Here is an 18,281-nt window from a genome sequence, read left to right on the forward strand (position 1 = left end):
AACATAATGGCAGAAGAGCAGTGCTATATAACAGAGAATCCAGCATTAATTTTATGATAAAGATTTAAAAACTGACTTTTTCAGTCTTTGTTAAAGCTGTTTTTAGGTTTGGGGGGGAAAGACTGGAGTAGAATCATAGAATGCTTAAGGTTGGAAGGGACCTCTAGAGATCATCTAGTCCAACCCCCCTGCACACGCAGGGTCACCTAGAGCACGTGGCACAGGACTGCGTCCAAGCGGGTTTGAAGATCTCCAGAGAAGGAGACTCCACAACCTCTCTGGGCAGCCTGTTCCAGGGCTCTGGCACCCTCACTGACAAGAAATTTTTCCTTAAGTTCCTGTGGAACTTTTGCTGCTTCAGTTTGTGGCCATTATCTCTAGTTGTGTCAGCGGCCACCAGTCAAAAGAGGCCAGCACCATCCTCCTCACTGCCTCCCTTGAGGTACTTCTAGACACCAATGAGATCCCCTCTCAGAAAACTTGTTAAGTTAGACATTTAGCCCTATTCTTCCACTGTGAGGCTCACTGAGGCATCACAACCCATGTGATGCAACCAGCAGCAACAGATGCTGAAAATCAGGCTGTCTTTAGCTGAAAGCCTCCATGTGCTAATGCCCATTATTCCCCCATGGGTTTGGGGTATTCCCAAAGGGAGAACAGCAGGATTACCAGAGAACTTTGCGGATTTGTGGAAAACTGGGCATAATCTACACTTACCAGCTAGAAACTAGATGGGTAGTGAGTTATCTAAGAGTTTGCAGCCAGCCATAAACTGTAAAGAACAGGTCAGCCTAACTCGGAACAGAGGTATCACAAGCAGAGAACAACTCACGTTCAGCTTTGTTGGTGTGACCACGAGTGTGAATTTATTCAAAACTTCAGATTACAGCTTAGACCACTTTCAACAGTCACATTTTCTTTCACTTGTTACATTTGGCAAAGACATTAGTCTCTTGATTTTTTTTTCTTGTGTTTGTGTGTGTGTGTGTGTGTGTAAAGCAGCTGCCCATTCCTAAACCCCGCTGAGAGGGGGTGCAGCACATTTGTAACATAGATGATGTTCACCTGACCATTACACACCTAATAGTGCTAATCATAGATGTTATTTTACATGATATAACACAACAGCTGAAAAATGACCCTTATTTTCAGAGTTTTCTGTTTGTTTCTGGCATTTCTACTGGAGAGCCTACTCCATCCACACGTGTTTTGCCAGATATTAAATTAAGTGTAGGTAACCCCACTTAAGATGAGATTCCACATGGACAATCTTTAATTTATGGAGGACATCACCCTCGTTCCGTCATGATGGGTTTCCTTAACAAGAATCAGCATGGCTCATTACCACAAAACTGTATTTTCAATAAGGTTAATACTGCAGCAATGTCTAATTACAATCTAATAATTTAACACTCAGGAGCACTGTAAAACAAATGTAAAGGACTTTGATTATTACAGTTTGCAAATGTACCAGAAAAGCTATTTACCAGCATTAAAAAGTTGGTTCATATTGCTGTATTTAACACATGGAGGAAAAGCAACGCATCCTGCTGCATTAAATTTCATTTTATGGCTCTACTAACCAACTGCATAAAAACTCAAATCTGTCCCCATGGCGTGTAAAGATTTTTTTTCTCGTAACAGTAGAAAGAAACAAAACAAGAACAACAAAAAAGCTGAAGAATAGTGAAATTTTGAACTGGAGCATTAATAGGACCCTGAAGTCTAACTTCAAACATTCACAGTCTCTAAGCCTTTTAATACCAGATTTTAATGCCATTTAATAACAGCGTCTAGTTGAAACATCTGAAAATTTTACAAGTTTTAATCTCACACAAAAATTTGAAAAGCAAAAACCAGTGTCTGTTCTAAGAAGGAGAAAGATATCAGCAGTACTTACTATTAATTTTCAAGTCACTCCTAGAAGTGCATAATCTCTACCTTTAAATTCCAGCAGAGCAGAGATGCTCAGTGAGAAGAAACGCACAGAACAGGCCTGGCTCTTTCACTGAGGCTGCCTGGGGCTCCATTAGGGCTTCTGCTTTAGTCACTCGAGTAGCTCCAGTAGGATTTACAGTACAGCTGGTCTGGCACAGGAATGTGACTCTCTTTAGATGGGGTTTTAATCAGCTATTTCTTGAACGCTAAAGACAAGCAGAACTCTGTGCCATGTTCCCTAATCATTCACGAACACAAGCTGTATTGATCACTGTCAATAATCAATTGTCTGCTGAGCACCTGTGGGCTCTAACTGCATTCCCATGCAACAACTGCAGGACAAGGGCTGGGCTGTGACCGTGCTGGGGCCACGCACAGTCCTCATTCCTCAGGGCTGGGTTTCATGCACTGATCCCGGGGCCTCTATTTTTGAAGGAAGAATAAATGAAATTGTGTGGAACGGAAGTTTCTTTGAACTCACTACACCCCTTCTCACAGCAGATGCTTTAGGATGTGTTCCACGGCCTCGGGGAAACTCTCGCAGGTTAAGTAAGGAGACGGATTGATTTTGTCTTCATCTGCTGCTCGGTATTTACCTGCAACATGAACAAAAAAATCCATTTATGAAGTTGCTCTGGGCGACCTGTCAGCTGGACTTTTTTTCCACCCCCTTCCCCCAAAAAAACCCCAAAACTAGAGCCTTTTAGGGTCAGAAGCAGCGAGATATGGGAGGACAGATTCGCACTCGCTGCTACCTCAGAAAGACCTTACCAGCACACAGCATTACCACAATATTGGTAACGCTGAGGGTACTTTTCAAATCCTACCCGTTCTGCTTTTGTCTGAAGCAAGATGGCATCCGTAATTATCAGTGTAATTACCAAGGAATGTCATCAGTTTCTGAATGGTCAGAGGTTACATCGATGTGACGATCTTGGCAGTCTAAGATACCACATTTTAGATAAGCACCAGTCCTCTATGTTCTTTGACTAATACTCATATTTTAGTCACTGTAAAATTCCAATCTACAAGATCACCCACCCCTATCTATTACTGCACATCATCCTGCTATCAGGTAGGAGGCCCTGCTCTAAACCCGCTGTTCAAACATTAAGTCCCATTTACGGCCTGCCCTGACTTAATCTCAATCCACCTTCCTTAATGACGACCTCCTGCCTGACAGGCTGCCAAGGTCGGGAACCAACCTGCCAAATCCATCCCAGCCGAGCTGCTCCGTAACAAAGCACTCAGCAGCTCCCGGGGGTACCAAACAGCACAATCCCAAAGGATTCGCGCTGGCCTCACTGCCTGACTTTACTTTGCCAGCAGCAAGGGCAGGATTAAGTCACCGCTGTCCCCCAGCGAGCCGATCTGTGACGCACTCACCGGTCCTCACGAGGATCCCGCGCATGCCGGCGTCCTGCGCCCCTCCGACATCATCCCGGCAGTCCTGCCACGCAACAGGAGAGCCGTTAGTGCCACGGTCGTGACTCGCCGCGCGTGTTTCTAGCATCCTCTGCCTCGCGTTCCACTAAGGGACCCCCTGCAGCAACGACACCAGGCTGGAGCCGTTGGTCACCCGCCACAGGACTGATTCACTAGGGGTTTTTTGCCTGACCGAACAGCAGGGCCCAGCCCCTGCGGGAGCAGCAGTAAGATCCGCGGTGCCCACGTACATCACCGATCATGACAGCCTCCTCGGGGGCACAGTCGGTCCCTCGTAAAGCCTCCAAGAAGAAGGTTCTCTCCGGCTTCCCCACCACCGTCGCCTTGGTGTCCGTCGCATATTCCAGGCCTGTCACAAAGGGCCCAGGTCCCAGGGCCAAACCGCTCTTCTTCTTGAAGTACCTGGCTTTATGTATAGCTATAAGAGGGGCACCATCCAGTATCAACCTGGGGAACCAAGGAACAAGAAAATACGTAATTATACTACAAGTATTTACAGCTGAAGGCCTGAGCCTGCTTTCGTTTACCTTGATGACATGACTCCCGCTGATAAATAAAGTTCCTTCCTTCCTTTTCCACAAAAACAGCACATGAAACAAATACCCCAAACAAAGAAACTAGTGGTTGGAGGATTTTAACAATTAAGTATTTTTTAACTCCTTTCTCTATCTCCAGAGCAAGGTTCAGGCTCATTTTTCTAAGCAACCCCACCAGCTGAACAGCTCAACAGCGACACGTTTCCAGCAGGGATGGGTGCTTAGCGGAGTCCCAAGGAGCACGTGAATCATCAAGCCTTGACTTTCTATTTTAACATGGGAGGAATAATAGATTACACAAAAAAACCCCAAAGGTATCAGGCACATTCCTGCCGCACTGAATTCCCCCATTAGCAGCACTGTTGCCACTCCATGGAGGAACAAACCTGGATTTGGCCTCCTTGCTCTACAGGACCAAAAACTCCAAAACGGAGATGGCGCAAAGCACCAAAGGCAGCACCGGACCTGGGCCGGGTCCAGTATTAGGACATACAGCAATTCCACCAGTCCCAAGCGGCTCATTCTTAGTCTGTGCTACCTGATGAACCCTGTAAAGTCACTTCATACCCGCTGCTCGGGAATCTTGCCTCACAAAACCTTCGTGGCAGAGACCATGTTCCTTTACCACTCGCAGCAGTGGATCCACGATAACAAAATCACCAACACACAGCAGTTTACAGGCTACTTGCACAGGATTTGGGCCTAATCCACCGGCACCCATCTTTGATTCTTCCATTTTTCTGTTACCTGCCTGTCTGATTTTCTTTACAGTGGACAGAAAAGGGGCACCATTGGCAGTTACCTGGAGAGCAAAAAAACAGCATTTCTGTTCCCCTCAGTCCTGGGTTACAAATAAATAAACACATCAAATTTAAAAAGCCTTTAAGAAAACAAGCAAAACCTTCCTCTGCTCCTTTACAGCCCTTTTTGGAGCTCCGTGGTGTGTGTGTTCAAAGAGGTTGGCTTAGGTTAGCTGCACATTCCTTGGAGAAGGCCTCCCCCATATGTCTGCAGAGCAGCTCTGGTAATGTGAGCAATGCAAAAACGGTAATATTTCATTTCACTTAACTATCCCGGAACACTTGTGTTGGATCAAAGCCTTCCAAGCTCAACAGAGCTGGCGCGTGCAGCCAGACAGGCTCACAACGGGAGGATGCCTCTAGGATACAGAAAAATTCAATTTGACAGCGGCACCGCAACCACTTACAGGAAGGATCTCACCTGAGAGAATCCCTTTAAATGTGACATCAAAATCCCATGGACACGAGAAGGGAAATTCATTCCCAGGCATTTGAAACAGTGCCTAGAGAAGAGTCTTTGCCTTTTGGGACTCCTGCTGGGTTAGCTTTCTCTAACCCAATGCTAGATGCCAACAGAGTAACCACCTACCAGGTGGTTGGTTCCTCACAGCAAGTGAAGAGGAAAAAGCACCTCTGGGGCATGGTTCATCCCTGCTATTTCAAGCACTACTAGGGGAAAAATGCACAGTGTCTTACAAGTGCCTCCTCTCGCCCAGGCCACCAGCTCCAATACAGGCATCTGCACTGTAGGTGTCTGCGTTTAATCAGACTCGCTGCGTTGTTTCGCTGTGAGCAATGCAAATCCCAAACGAGTTAGTGAGCTGAGCAGTAAAGGACAGTGCCATAAGGCAATGGGTCAGGAGTTAAGAGTTTCCTTCAGGACAAACCACAGTGACACCAGCAGGACAGAGGTTTATCCACAGAAAAGGGATAAACCCCAAAACAAGTCAGTGAGATACTCAATATGAAGCAGAGCACATGCTATGGCCTGGGCTCTGCCCAGCTTCAAAGACAGGAGCAAGATAACTCTGGACAAATCCAGGAAGAATCTGGGGGGATGAAACCCTCCTCCAGGCAAAAAACCCAGCCAAGAGGCTGGGAATGCGACCACCACGTGGCAAGGTGAGCTGAAGCACTCGGGCTTGATCAGCATCGGCTCCATGCTTGAATCCAGGTCTCTCCTGGGCAGCAAGGGCCCTCAGCAAGGGCAGAGACACGGACCAGGTTTGCCCTTCAGCATCTCCCTTCTGTGCTCAAACCAAATGCCCAGTTCTGTTGTTTAACACAACAAATCCAAATCCAGCCTGGAACAACCTCCTTCACTTTGAAGAGCTGTTCTCCCTGCTTACCTGTGTACCCTGGCCTGCTGTATGTTATTATAAACAGCCTCCACCAGCTACTAGTGAGCAACAACTGGTAGAGATTAACCCATTAAGATGCTCAAGACCATTTTTTTTTCAATTCCAAGGTGAAATGTGTGGTGGCACCACTACTCTCTGAGAGCAGTGAATGGAGAGGATATATCACAGGGATTGTAATATAATTGTCATATAAATCTTTTATCTGACTTACACAATCTATTGGCAAAACTATGGGCTTTAGTGACAACATGGACTGGATCAGATCCATAGCTCACCTAGCCCAGCATATTGCGGTGGCATTGCTGAAAACAAGATGCTTCAAGAGAAATGCTACATTAGGCAGATAAGGAATGATCTGCTCTAAATACTGCATTTCATTCTAGCCCCTGTACTACTTGGGCTCCGAAGATGGGAGGTTTTGAACAGAGGCCTTCTCCCTAATGCTTCTCAACATCCTTCCTTCTGTGCAAGCATTTCCTCTTGAAATGTTGCTAACCTTTCCACATTGATATTTTAATTTTGCTACCTTTGTAATTCTCTTGTTAAAGCTGCAACTAAGTTTAATTATAGACTGAAACCTACGAAGCCCAGGACTGGACCACCTGAGGCTCATGGATACGGCCCCCAAATCCACAAAAGTTATTTGTCCTCTCTGACATTGAAGGAGACACTGCAGTCATCACTACATAAGGCGACGTTGTTACCACACTCATATTTCCATACGGGATGGAATTTCACTCATACGTGGAGATACAGAGTCCAGCGTGAGACAGCCACCCCTCCAAAAAACCCATGGGGAGACACGGACTTACCGGAACGCCCTATTCATCATCTCATAGTTAAAGTGCTCAGGAGCCAGTCCTATTACCACCGCATTAGGGTCATTAGTGGCTATCCCTGAAAAAATCAAACACGGTACCGCATATTATTCCTATTTTTTTTTCATACTTAGCAATACAGTCAACTTCTTGCATGGCCAAGTGATCCCCAAAACTACCCATAGCCCCCAAAAGACACACTTGCTCCAGCACGTCTATTGATCATATTGATCATAGTTTGTAGTTACATCTCAGCCTGCCCCTTTTCACAGAAGCTCACTGCTAACTAACCATGTTCAGACCCTTTTTAGAGGGGTCAGATCTGAACAATTATCCCAGACAATGCCTTTGAAGCGTATGTGTCTCTTAGAAATGAGGAAAGCCTCACTGGAGAAGGTGCCTACCACCCTTCATGAAGTGCATGTCTTTACTGTAGTCTGAGGGCAATTCTCTCCCTGTTCCCAATGAAATGCAGCATTTTTAAAAAACGAAATGTCTTCTTATTATCCAAGAACATCTCTCAGCATATATCAATTTGCCTTATTACGATAGCAAAGCAAGAGCATTGAAGAATCTCACCCAGTTTTTCACTTCCTTCTGGTCACAGCAAACTCCACTCAGGATGGAAAGCCTGACTGCTGTTCTGCACAGCAGCCTGCTTACGAAGGCAAATATGGTCTTGCTATATGACACAGAAGTTGTTACACAAGGTTACTTTGGAATGTTTGGGGAGGTGTTTTAAAATGTGGATAAATTCCCTTGAGAATGGTGTACTGGGTCCATTAACCATGGATGGATGACATTCATCCATCTGTGACCAATTTTATAGAGAGATTATCCAAGAATAATTCAATAGCAGTCACTAATTAGGGATTTAAAACATTCCCCACTCTCAGTCCTGCAAGCATGAGCCAAACAACTTGTAAAAAAAAAAAAAAAAAAACACCAAAAAGTAACAAGGCAATCCATGCCAGATCCAGGCTCCACACAGAATGTCACCCATTTACTCTGCCAGGATCTCTGTATTAGACAGCTTATTTAAAAAATGGCATCAACTACTTTAAAACTGATGAAAAGATCCCAAAAACATAGCGATTAAACTGATTTATCTACTGTAAGTGCAATCAGCTGCTGTCTCTGACCAAAGAAAACCTTCCTGGAAACACAAATAGAGAACGTAGCTGAGGGTGTATTTCTTCAGATACAATATTAGGTGGAGCAGATTATCAGGGTTCACAGCTCGCTCAGCTCACAGAGCCTTCCCTCCTGCAGACTTACTGTTCTGAGGATTACTGAATAGACCATGGACTAAAATTTTATAGAAAACATCTCCACCTGCAAGATAAGAACCTACTCAAATTGCACAACAGTAAGGATTTAAATTTGTAAGGCCGGAGCAGTGGCAAGTCATCCACATTTTCACTATGTTTAAATGAAAGATTATTCATGGCCCAGTAGATTGTTTTCAACTACAAGGAAGCTAAAAACATCTGCATCTTCTCTCTTCTTCAAGTAAGTTGTGGGTAAGTCAAGGATTAACTGTCCTAACTTTAGGCACCTGCCTGAGGCATCCAAGCTAGGATAAATCAGGTTAGCATCTGAGAGAGAGAGATGGGCTCACATGAAACTAAAGCAGGTGGTTAGAGATGACAATCTAGAAAAATAAGGGTGGTAAAACTTCTGTATCCCAATCAGGTATCAAAAGTGCATGAAATGAGATCTAGATGTTAAATAATTCAAGTTAAACTGCAGCCCTGTGGGAATTTCACATTTAATATCCATCTACTAAGAGAGAAAGAACTTCCTGTGTCTCTGTAGCAAGACTTTTCAGCAATTTGTTTCACTGCTGATCTAGCAATATGCACGGGACACGTCATCACTTAGTCATCTAATTTTGCCTAAAAAAGACCTTTGAGAGTCAGCAGGACAAAATGTTCATCACAGGACCAAAAACAGCTGGAAAAACTGCTTGGAAGCACTAGTTCTATATGGACATGATCTCTCTACAGCAGTGGAAAACTAGTGATGTTCTACATGGACATCATCCACTCTACAATAGTGGAAAACTTCTGTTTTCCAACAGACAGACACATTTTTGCTATATGAATATCAGACTTGCTAGGTTGAATAATTTCCAAAAGATCTAATAATAAATATCATCTTCTGCACTGGAAATTTATAAAAACTAATGAGCTTTATCTGAATTCCTGCCCACTTGAAAATTTTAGTTGCCATTCCCACTACTCCTAAAGCAATGACGACAACCGTGGCTTTAGATGGTTTACTGTTAAATTAAAAAGAATAAAGTATTTTTATGACTCTGCAGAGCACCATTTTTTTAGGTTTTCAAAGCAGTTAGCAGTAATCTAAATGCTATAGACTATGAAGGAAAATATAGGCTACATGTTATACATTATGCATTCAAGACATTGCATAGTTCACAGCATTGCAATTTGACTAGAATATGCAGAAAAACACACTGCAGTTTTGTGTTTCTGCTGCTTCTTTCTTCTCTTTTCCTTCTGAGAAGACACAAGCTCTTGTTTACCTCTTATACAATGTACAAGCCCCAAAGAAAAATAATTCTGCTTTATGCAGGACAACACAAGCACATCTGAAGGCTGCATCTTGCCAATCAGGACCACTTCAGTGCAGAGAACAACATATATGGAACCCTATTTACCCATGCTGTCTTACTCTGCTCTAAGATTTCTGACAATATGGGAATGCGTTGGCCCCCATGCTGGGTGGTGGAGGATAGCAATGTGTCCCCAAAATACTGTTTACAACCCATTTATCACACTGAGAAGTAGCAGACACTTTTAATTCTGCAAAGGCAGAGCAGTGTTTTACATGCCCATTGTTCCACAAAAGGAAGAGGACAAGGTTTCCTTAGCTGCTGGCCCAAGAAGCCTCCCACATGCTCTTCTCCCATCATCTCACCTGTGAAATCAGGCAAGGCCTTATCATCCACCAGGAGAAGCGGCCGCACCTGCTTCTGCTCCAGGAGATTTCTGGCTGCTGTCAGGGATGTGAAGATCTCATTTTCAGCAATGTCAAACCCCAGTTTTGTCAGCCTCTCCAGCAGGTCTTTCTTAGACTCTTTCGTTGTGTTGGTCACGAATCGGATGGTGACTGGGGCACCCCGGAGTCTGATGCAGAACAGAAAAAATAATGTTTTTAATTACACATTTCAACTGCTTATTTGGGATTTAGAAAGAACCCTCTACCTAAAAACTGCAGCTGGAAAGACTGTCTATATCCCCAGCTATAGTCCAGAAGCATGAGGAGGTCTTTAGCCCCTGCGTGGGCTGGAGGACTACATGAAACACAAGAAAAAAATTACAGCTCTGCTCTGCAGCACAAGATTGGGTTTCCCCTGTTCTGTTTCTACCTAAAAGAGTCAGGAGGAAAACGGTGATTCCAAATTCTCTCTTCATACAAGTAACAAAAACATCTTTGATCAACTGTAAGTAGTCTGAAAAGCCTTTTAATTCAACCTGGATCATAAACAGTCCAGCCCTGTATTTTGGACTAATAGCATTGACATTTCTAGATTAACAGCATTAATCTGAAACAAAATAGATAAACCCAAATAAATAAACCTTGTTGCTAAATTAATACTTGAACTCAACATGCCCAGTGAATTTCACAGTAGCTTGAGCTCACTTGGAGATGCAGGAGGCTCCAGGAGCCCATGTTATCTGTGTGGCACTATTATCCCAGCTTTTCAGCCATTTCTCTTTACAGAGGAGCACTGATCACCACATAAAACCACATTATTGCTCTACGTTGACAGTACATGCTACTGAACAACCAAATAATTTCAAGTGACAATTTCAATGGCATTTCCTTTAATTGTTCCCTCACCATCACTTTCTCTGATTGTTGCTATAGAAACAAACACTGCCATCATGATTGCATGGAGAACATGAGAACAAAGTTGGTCAATTCTGGAGACTTGTTTGCACCTGGCACTTCTTTCTCTTGCCTGAAATTTGCTTTTTTTTTTCTTTTTTCTTTTTTTTCCCCATCTTCAAGCAGATCTGATTGCACGGAAATGACATCTAATCTCCAAACCTGAGCCTAAACTGAAGCACAACAGAGCACTGGACTATTCCAATGTCTTATTCCTTCTCTCATTTCCCTCACTTGCTCTCTGCTCCCAAAGCTAGTACAGAAACTGCATGAGCAAAGCCTGGTAGGAATCAGGCAGCAGTGCAGCAGAAGGAGAATCAATGTTTTATACACAGGAGTTTCCTGATCCACCTACTTTCTCCCCAAGCAACAGTCTAACTTTAGACTAACTTTTAACCTAAGCAGTAGACCAAACTCCAGTAAAAGTTCCCATGCTTAATTCAACCTATTTCTCTCCCAAAATTCTCTTTGTTCTAGTATCTTAGGGTGCCCCGTCACTCATCACAGTGGCATATATCACTTCATATTGTTTCTCTTCCTCTTTTGCAAGGTGACTTCCTCAGGGAAGAAAGTGTCAGAACAGGATACAAAGATCCTTGGCACTGCATATCCTACTTTGCTGCTGACTTAGTCGTTCAACAGGGGTACTTATTGCACTGTTAATTAAGCAGTTGACCTTCGTACACAGCTGTATTATCAAACATTTCCCATCAAAGGGGCTGAGGTTGTTTACCTAGCAGAAAAAAATAAAGCAGAATCCTTTCACTAAAAGAAGCATCTTTGTGCAAACAGCACTGACAAAACCACTGGAGGAAATGGCAAAAAAAGTGAACTTGCCTTTTAAGAGCTTCCTGTGCGCCTGGCACAGCTGAGTCTTCAACGTGAAGGGTGCCGCTGAGATCCACCAAGACGGCCTTCAGTGCGCGCCGAGCCGCCATCCTGCGCTCCCGGGGAGGGGAAGATAAATGAAACAAGGAAAATCTGGTTAGCAGACAATGGATAATAAAAATAAGGAACTCCGTTAAGCACCTTATTTGTGCCAGGCCTGGTATTGCTCAGAGCATTACTCGTAGTATGAAATGGGTCCCTTTAGACGGAGAAATAAACGACAGTTTTTAAAAAAATGCATAATTGATGGGGCAGTACTTTCCAAAGGGCTCTATATATGGAAATCAGGTACTATTCGTTTTTTAAGTGCCTTTATTTGTGCGCGTCAAAAAAATCTCTAACCAGCTAAGGCTGTCGAGAAGGGGGTCATTACACCCAGTATTGCTGGCTCAAGGCCTCGGCAAGGATGTTCCAGAAAGTCCCACCAGTGGTGCTGTGGAAGCAAAGACAAATACAACTAAGCAATGCCACAGTGCTATAAAACGCCCAAAACGTGTTGCAAAAGTGGCTATTGTTAACCTTGTTTTTGTAAAGTGGATCACTGTAGAAAGCTGCTTGGATCCGGCCCACAACACAATTCTGGTGTCCCCGAATCATGCAACTTTCTACAGCAAGCTGGACATTCAGTCTAAACCAGAAACCAACACTGAAAGCCTAAGGACACTGGGGAAGAGAACACTGAGCTTTGGTTCAAGTCATCTTGCTAAAAAGTTATGTCCAAAAACAACCGCATCTTTATCAAACACCCGCTCTTAAAGTATTTTGCAAGTGCTGCACCTCCACAGGCAAATTTGCTCAGCCATTTCTTAGCAAATGTCCAACGCAGGGGCTTTTCTCCTGGTTGTCAGACACTACTTTCCAAGCTATCATCACTAGCAATCCATCAGGATTTTCTCTTGAGCTGTTCTGGTTACATGTGCTTTTAAAAAGGCACATAATAGTCAGCCTCGTGACTGGAACCACCAGTCTTAATACACTGTATTTTCTATCAGGACATTTTTATCTTTGCTGACTGATTTTATCAGCTGCCCAGATCACGTGAACTTGATGTCTTAAGGTACACGACACTGCATGCGGATAACTTTATGAGATGCCACTTTCATTATTCCTGCTGGTTCCCTGTAATAAGGAAAAAAATGTTATTTTATATCATGTCTTCTGCCAGAAAGGCCAAGGCTGCATGTCTGTGATAAAGAACTAATAACCTGATAACAGAACTAACCGGGGAGCTTCTCCACTATCACGGCAAAAGAGGGCACCGGGTTCCTAAAACCTCCTCCCAGGGTAAAATCCTTAGTGCAGACAGTGCCCAAAAACAGTGGCGTTTGGATGTGTCCTCCGCGATACCAAATCATCTCCACGACCCCAAAGCAACCCCCGACACTAAAACCGTCTCCTCTTGGGCCCTTCGGCCCCAGCACGGGGCATCTGGGGCGATAGGAAGGACGAAAGAGTGGACAGAAGGACCTGCAAAAAACGCAGACGCCCTGTGCAGGCAGAGCCGCGAAGGGCCGGGCATGCCTGCCGTAGCAGAAAACACGATTTTATTTTTAAACTCCTCTTTTACACTGCTGCATTTTCCTTCTGTTTATTCAGGCGCACCTCGCTTGCAAGAGGCAGTTTGTGCCACTGCCCAGCTCAACACAGGCCTGACTTCGGAATAAAGCTCACAGTCCACAAGACCTAAAAAAAATAAAAGAGAGAGAAATCGTTGAATATAACTACGGGGGAGGCAGGGGACACACCTCGCCGCCCCCCACCTTTGCTTAACGCCACAGAAAACTGAAGCAGCCGTTTCCCCAAACGGCCGTTACGGGCAGTTTTAGCGACCGCAAAGGCTCTCAAGCTCCACCACGGCCCTGCGTGTTGCAGGGGGGAGATAGGGACGTTTCATCCTCCGGTTACCGGCAGGAGCCCGCAGGAGACGAGGTAAAGAGACCCCCAAGGGCGTCGAACGGAGCCTGCCCGGGCCCCTGGGCCAGCGCAGCGCATGAGGGGGCGCCCGGTGCCCCCCCCGCGCGGCCGCGATGGTGCCGCCCGCCCCCGCCGCCCGCACGGCGCGGACGGGCCCATTGGGGCGGCGGTGGGGGGGGGGCGGGGTGGCTCCCCCCCGTACCGACCTGGATGCCCGCGCCGCCGCCGCGCGGGGTCCTCGCCCGGCCGGGGCTGTCCGCACGAGCGCCTGAGCCCGCCGGGCGCTGCCGCTCCGCGCAGGACTACGGCGCCTGGCGGCAGGCGCGCCCGCGGGCAGCCCGGCCGCGGCGCGGGAAGAGCTGAGGGGAAAGGGCGCGCGGCGTGAGGGGAGCGGGAGGCGCCGCGCCCCCAGGGCGGGCGGAGAGCGGGAGAACGCTCATCTCGCGGGCTGTCCCTTGTGTTATTGTTATTTAAAATAAAACAAACGCTTTGAAGTAAAATCCTCCTCTGGAATTTAAAACATTGCATGATTACGTTCTGCTTCAAACCAGTGTTACTAAGACCCATTGGGTTTGCTACGTGACACCAAAACACTGTGTCATAGTGGAGAGCTGGAGCTACGGGAATAAGGGATATCTTGCATGAAAACACTAATTTTGGTATCTAGGTATCTAGAACAGGCTGAAGCTGAGTTTTGACATACGGTACACAGATATACAGAAAGTTAGGAAACAGAGGGCTAAACTCAGAAATTCAATTTTTATTTACAATTTTCACAAAAAAAAAAAAAAAAAAAAAAAGCTCCTGGACATAATCTACTCCGCAAAACATTGTAACTGAAGACCATTAAATTCATTTACACGTTTTACAGATTAATCTTTGTAAACAACCACATGTACTTTAGTCTTCAAGACACCAGAAAACAAACAAAAAAGATCAGTCGAGCTGTTTTAAAGGGGTGCAACCAGCAGGTTTCTCTAGCCCTTCCCAACTTTTAGAAACAAGCAAAGACAATTTAAGCCACCTCTAGTAGAGAGGTATAGAAAAGACATTTGAAGTCTAGCTTTTCTGAAGAGGTATACGAGAATTCTTGCATTCAGAGTTGCTATAAACTTTGGGCCTGATCCGCTCTGCTGAAAGAAGATCTGTATCAAAGCGGTTAGGACTGTCCGAGAAGGAAGTGCAAGTTCAAACCCAGGGGATCAATTTCAGAAACTCCTTTCTTTAAGGAAGATGGAGAGGCAGGATGGAAGTTGCGAAATTGCTGTTTGAAAAAAGAACTCTGTTTCAAAAGGGCATGATATTCTCCCAGGCTGCCCCAGAAGCTCAGAATACAAATGGTTCCCCACTTTCAACACACAAAGTGCTACACAAAAGTTCAGTACGTGCTTAAAAAAGTAATAATAATCCTCGGAAGAATAGTAACAAATGCTAGTTACTAAGATCACTTGCTAGTCTAAATTAACACTGAGTTGCCTGCATTTAGGTACAGCTCTTTGAGATTTTGCATAGCTATTGCACCTATTTTCCACCTATTTTGCCATAAGCATCAAACACCATTGGTACAAGAAAGCTATCACACACCAAGAGAAAAATGCTAGCCTCAACCTAGCTGGTAAAATTCCACTTATAATTTAAACTGAAATAGTCGTTCCACCCCAGTCTAGCTTTAGCTTTCTCAAAATCACAGCAGTACTTTCAAGAGTTTATAATATTTCTAGAGCCAAATTCATACTCTATTAAATAGTACCGCGGTAGAAACTATGACATAACAAATACCGGACTTTTTTAAAACTTAAAAATAAACTGGGAGTGTACTGAAGGAAATCCATCCCTGAGTGACAATTAAAAACCGCATCCTCTTGACAATCACCGCAACATGTTACAACACATACTGTAACAGTCAATGCTATTAACAGGCCACAGCAGAACTTGTCGGAGTCCAATGTATTTAGAACGTTGTTGCACTGATCCCATTCTCTTGTTTAATGAAACCGCAAGGGAACATTAGGAAATGAGATAAATAGAAATAGTGTCTTTATTATTGTAAGCTGAATGTCAAACCGACAGCTAAAACATGTTGGATCCCAGAAAACTCAAAGCAGTGGCGAGTTGGTAACTTCCCTCTTTGGATGTCCAAAAGCAACAGATCGTCTTCAGCCGAACAACAGGAGCAGCACAATTGTAACGGAGTTCACTGCTATTAGTGGCACTGCAGAGAAAAAGAGAGGAACTGTGAAATTTTTCTTTTACACATCATGCATGAAGACACAGAATCTAGTGTCATGTTGGGAGACTGCCTTTGAAGAATTAAAAAACCATAAAGTTTATTTGCCTGTGCACAGGAAAACTAGTAAAAGGAGCCACAATCAAAGTCTGGAATACCAAAAATTAACAGGAAGCCACAGTGGAAATATTCTTACAGCCTTTCATGCTTTAACTCTGGCCTGAACAACCCTTTCTCCAAATGAACTAAACTGTCTCACAGCCTGTTTCTTCTTTTTCCTCTACTGACATTTACAAAACCATCAGTTTTTATTTTTTGCTTGGCAGGAGAAAAGGCAGGGTTTGTTACTGAAGGCTGTTTGTCTGTGCAAGTACAGTAAATTTTGGTGTGCTTTGTAGTGAATGAATATCAGCAACTTCTACACTGATAGTCCTCTCTTATTTTTTATTTTTTTTACTCCTCTGCAGAGTTCATGCAGGAAGGAAGGAAGGAAGAATCCAGAGGAAGGACAGATTGAAAATGGCACGCAGAAATGGCAGCTGGTCAAGAACAGAAAGAATTAAACACTGAGATTTGGAAAAAAATAAATCTGTACTTTAAAGCACAGTAACAAAACTTTGCAGCCAACGGGTGTGTAGCAAGGCGTTACCTCCACCTTACCTCTCATAACGGTTCGCACAGATCGAATAAGGTTCATTAGCTGCGCTTTAATTCCTGGTTCTTCTCCAAATCCTCCGATCCCTTGATCACTTCCCCAGCCAACTGTGTCACAAAAAGCCACGTTAAAAAATGTCACCCCCTCAACAAGTGCTATTAACCGTCAGCATTAGCAGAATTAACCAGAGATCTGTCTTGGGGAGGCTAAGTCGTATCACTGACATTAGAAACCAAGTTACAAAGCAATCAGCTTTATTTCCCAGCCACGTGAGTTGATAAAACAGTATATTGAAAAATGATAAAGCTTTTAACGAACGTGGCAGTAATGACAGATCAGTGTTTCATGTGGAGAAGGAAACTCTTTCCTAAAAAGTATTCTTTACTTAATATTAGTTTCTGTGTGTCAGAGAACCACATGAGTTTATCTGGACCTCAATAAATAAATAAGCCCAAACAGAAACCCTACCACATGCTTGCAGTCTGTCACCAGAAGACAGAAGAGCAAAGGGTTGTTGGATAAGAAATTACATTTCAGCACAAGTTAGAAAACTGCTATGTAATGGAAAGTGGTCAGAACAGATGCCTAAATTGGGATTATGCTTTTCCTTATTTCTGTAAAATGCAAGACTGGACATTTTCAGCAAAATGACTAGGAAACTTCTCAGAAGGCAACATGACAGCAGGTTGGCAAAGAGCTCCCGTGGGAGCCTGCGGCAGCTGAGCCGGGAGCACAAGCTGCTGTTAATGGGAAGAGATGGTTGGAAACAGCCATGCCCGTGGAGTCCTTCCCGTAGGAAGGATCTGAAGTATTAAGGACGTATTAAAATGCTTTGTTTGTTTGTTGTAAATTGCACATGGCTCTCTGCAACGCTGCTCTCAGCTCTTCATCTTGGGCACGGAGAGAGGCTGGGCCTCTCTCCTAGGCTGCCGCTTCCCAGGAGAGCGGAATAAAGTAGGACACAATGGAGTAAAAGAAAATAGGTTTTAAAAACGGCATAAAATAAAATAATAAATAAGGTGCTGGGGGTTTCTCACGAGATGGCCGCCCCCGCCTTTCCCGCCCGCCACGGCGCCTCACCTTGTCGCAGGAAGCGCTCCTCGTGCAGCACGGCCATGGCGTTGACGAAGAGCAGCGCGGCCTGCAGCAGCGAGTACAGCGTGAACGCCATGGCCGCGCCGCGGCCTCCCCGATGCGCCGCCGCCACCGGGCCGGGGCCGGGGCCGGGGCCGGGCCGGGCGCGACGTGGCGGGGAGGCGGCGCCATGATGGGGCGGGGACGCCATGATGGGGAGGCGGCGCCATGACGGGGAGGAGGCGCCATGATGGGGAGCGGGGCGCCGCCATGACGGGGCTGGAGGGCTGCTGTGCGGCTGGTTGGAGGCCGGTGACAACCTGAGAGAAATATTGAAGAACAAACAGAAATATATATAGATGCATACATAAAACGATGTAAAAGTGACTTTTTTCCCACCTAGTAGTCTAGATGAAAACATGGCACCCAAGGCGGTCGTCTAGTGCAGCTCTGTGCCAGCTGCATTTCTTGTCCCTAAATATATAGCCCTAAATCCACCTAGATGCGTGCACTGTGCCAGCTGCATTTCTTGTCCCTAAATATATAGCCCTAAATCCACCTAGATGCGTGCGCTAATTACCTAGTATCAGTACATTCATTACAAATACCAATCATATTGCATGTGGAAATATTATGCTGTTATTTTGTACTTAATTTTACAGACACTATCACTTGATTTTTACCCTTTATTATTTTTTGCCCCGTC

General features: G+C 44.8%; 2 protein-coding genes across 2 annotated transcripts; both read right to left on the bottom strand.

The window, feature by feature from the left end:
* Positions 1–1,686: 1,686 nt before the first annotated feature.
* On the bottom strand, positions 1,687–13,396 carry HDHD2 (haloacid dehalogenase like hydrolase domain containing 2). Its single transcript, XM_088537281.1, has 7 exons — positions 13,308–13,396; positions 11,655–11,756; positions 9,843–10,051; positions 6,894–6,978; positions 3,615–3,831; positions 3,325–3,388; positions 1,687–2,534 (listed from the first exon to the last, which is right to left on the bottom strand). The coding sequence occupies exons 2-7, from the start codon at positions 11,753–11,755 to the stop codon at positions 2,431–2,433; spliced, it is 780 nt and encodes a 259-aa protein (XP_088393407.1). The 5' UTR covers position 11,756; positions 13,308–13,396; the 3' UTR covers positions 1,687–2,430.
* A 2,240-nt stretch (positions 13,397–15,636) lies between these two features.
* On the bottom strand, positions 15,637–17,686 carry IER3IP1 (immediate early response 3 interacting protein 1). The gene is made up of 3 exons (XM_088537277.1): positions 17,582–17,686; positions 16,507–16,608; positions 15,637–15,831 (listed from the first exon to the last, which is right to left on the bottom strand). The coding sequence occupies exons 1-3, from the start codon at positions 17,670–17,672 to the stop codon at positions 15,776–15,778; spliced, it is 249 nt and encodes an 82-aa protein (XP_088393403.1). The 5' UTR covers positions 17,673–17,686; the 3' UTR covers positions 15,637–15,775.
* Positions 17,687–18,281: the final 595 nt, after the last annotated feature.

Source organism: Tinamus guttatus, unplaced genomic scaffold (assembly GCF_059628265.1).
Source record: "Tinamus guttatus ecotype Peru unplaced genomic scaffold, ASM5962826v1 Tinamus_guttatus_pri_ptg000741l, whole genome shotgun sequence".
NCBI lineage: Eukaryota > Metazoa > Chordata > Aves > Tinamiformes > Tinamidae > Tinamus > Tinamus guttatus.

What these genes read in the sequence shown, in the direction of transcription:
- IER3IP1 (XM_088537277.1), bottom strand. Translation starts at nt 17,672, where the DNA reads ATGGCGTTCACGCTGTACTCGCTGCTGCAGGCCGCGCTGCTCTTCGTC. An exon ending in GGAGCGCTTCCTGCGACAAG is followed by an intron (nt 16,609 to 17,581) that starts GTGAGGCGCCGT and finishes TTTGTGACACAG; the next exon opens with TTGGCTGGGGAAGTGATCAA. An exon ending in TGTGCGAACCGTTATGAGAG is followed by an intron (nt 15,832 to 16,506) that starts GTAAGGTGGAGG and finishes TTTTCTCTGCAG; the next exon opens with TGCCACTAATAGCAGTGAAC.
- HDHD2 (XM_088537281.1), bottom strand. Translation starts at nt 11,755, where the DNA reads ATGGCGGCTCGGCGCGCACTGAAGGCCGTCTTGGTGGATCTCAGCGGC. An exon ending in GCACAGGAAGCTCTTAAAAG is followed by an intron (nt 10,052 to 11,654) that starts GCAAGTTCACTT and finishes GTTCTGCATCAG; the next exon opens with ACTCCGGGGTGCCCCAGTCA. An exon ending in AGGCTGTCATGATCGGTGAT is followed by an intron (nt 3,389 to 3,614) that starts GTACGTGGGCAC and finishes GTTGCGTGGCAG; the next exon opens with GACTGCCGGGATGATGTCGG.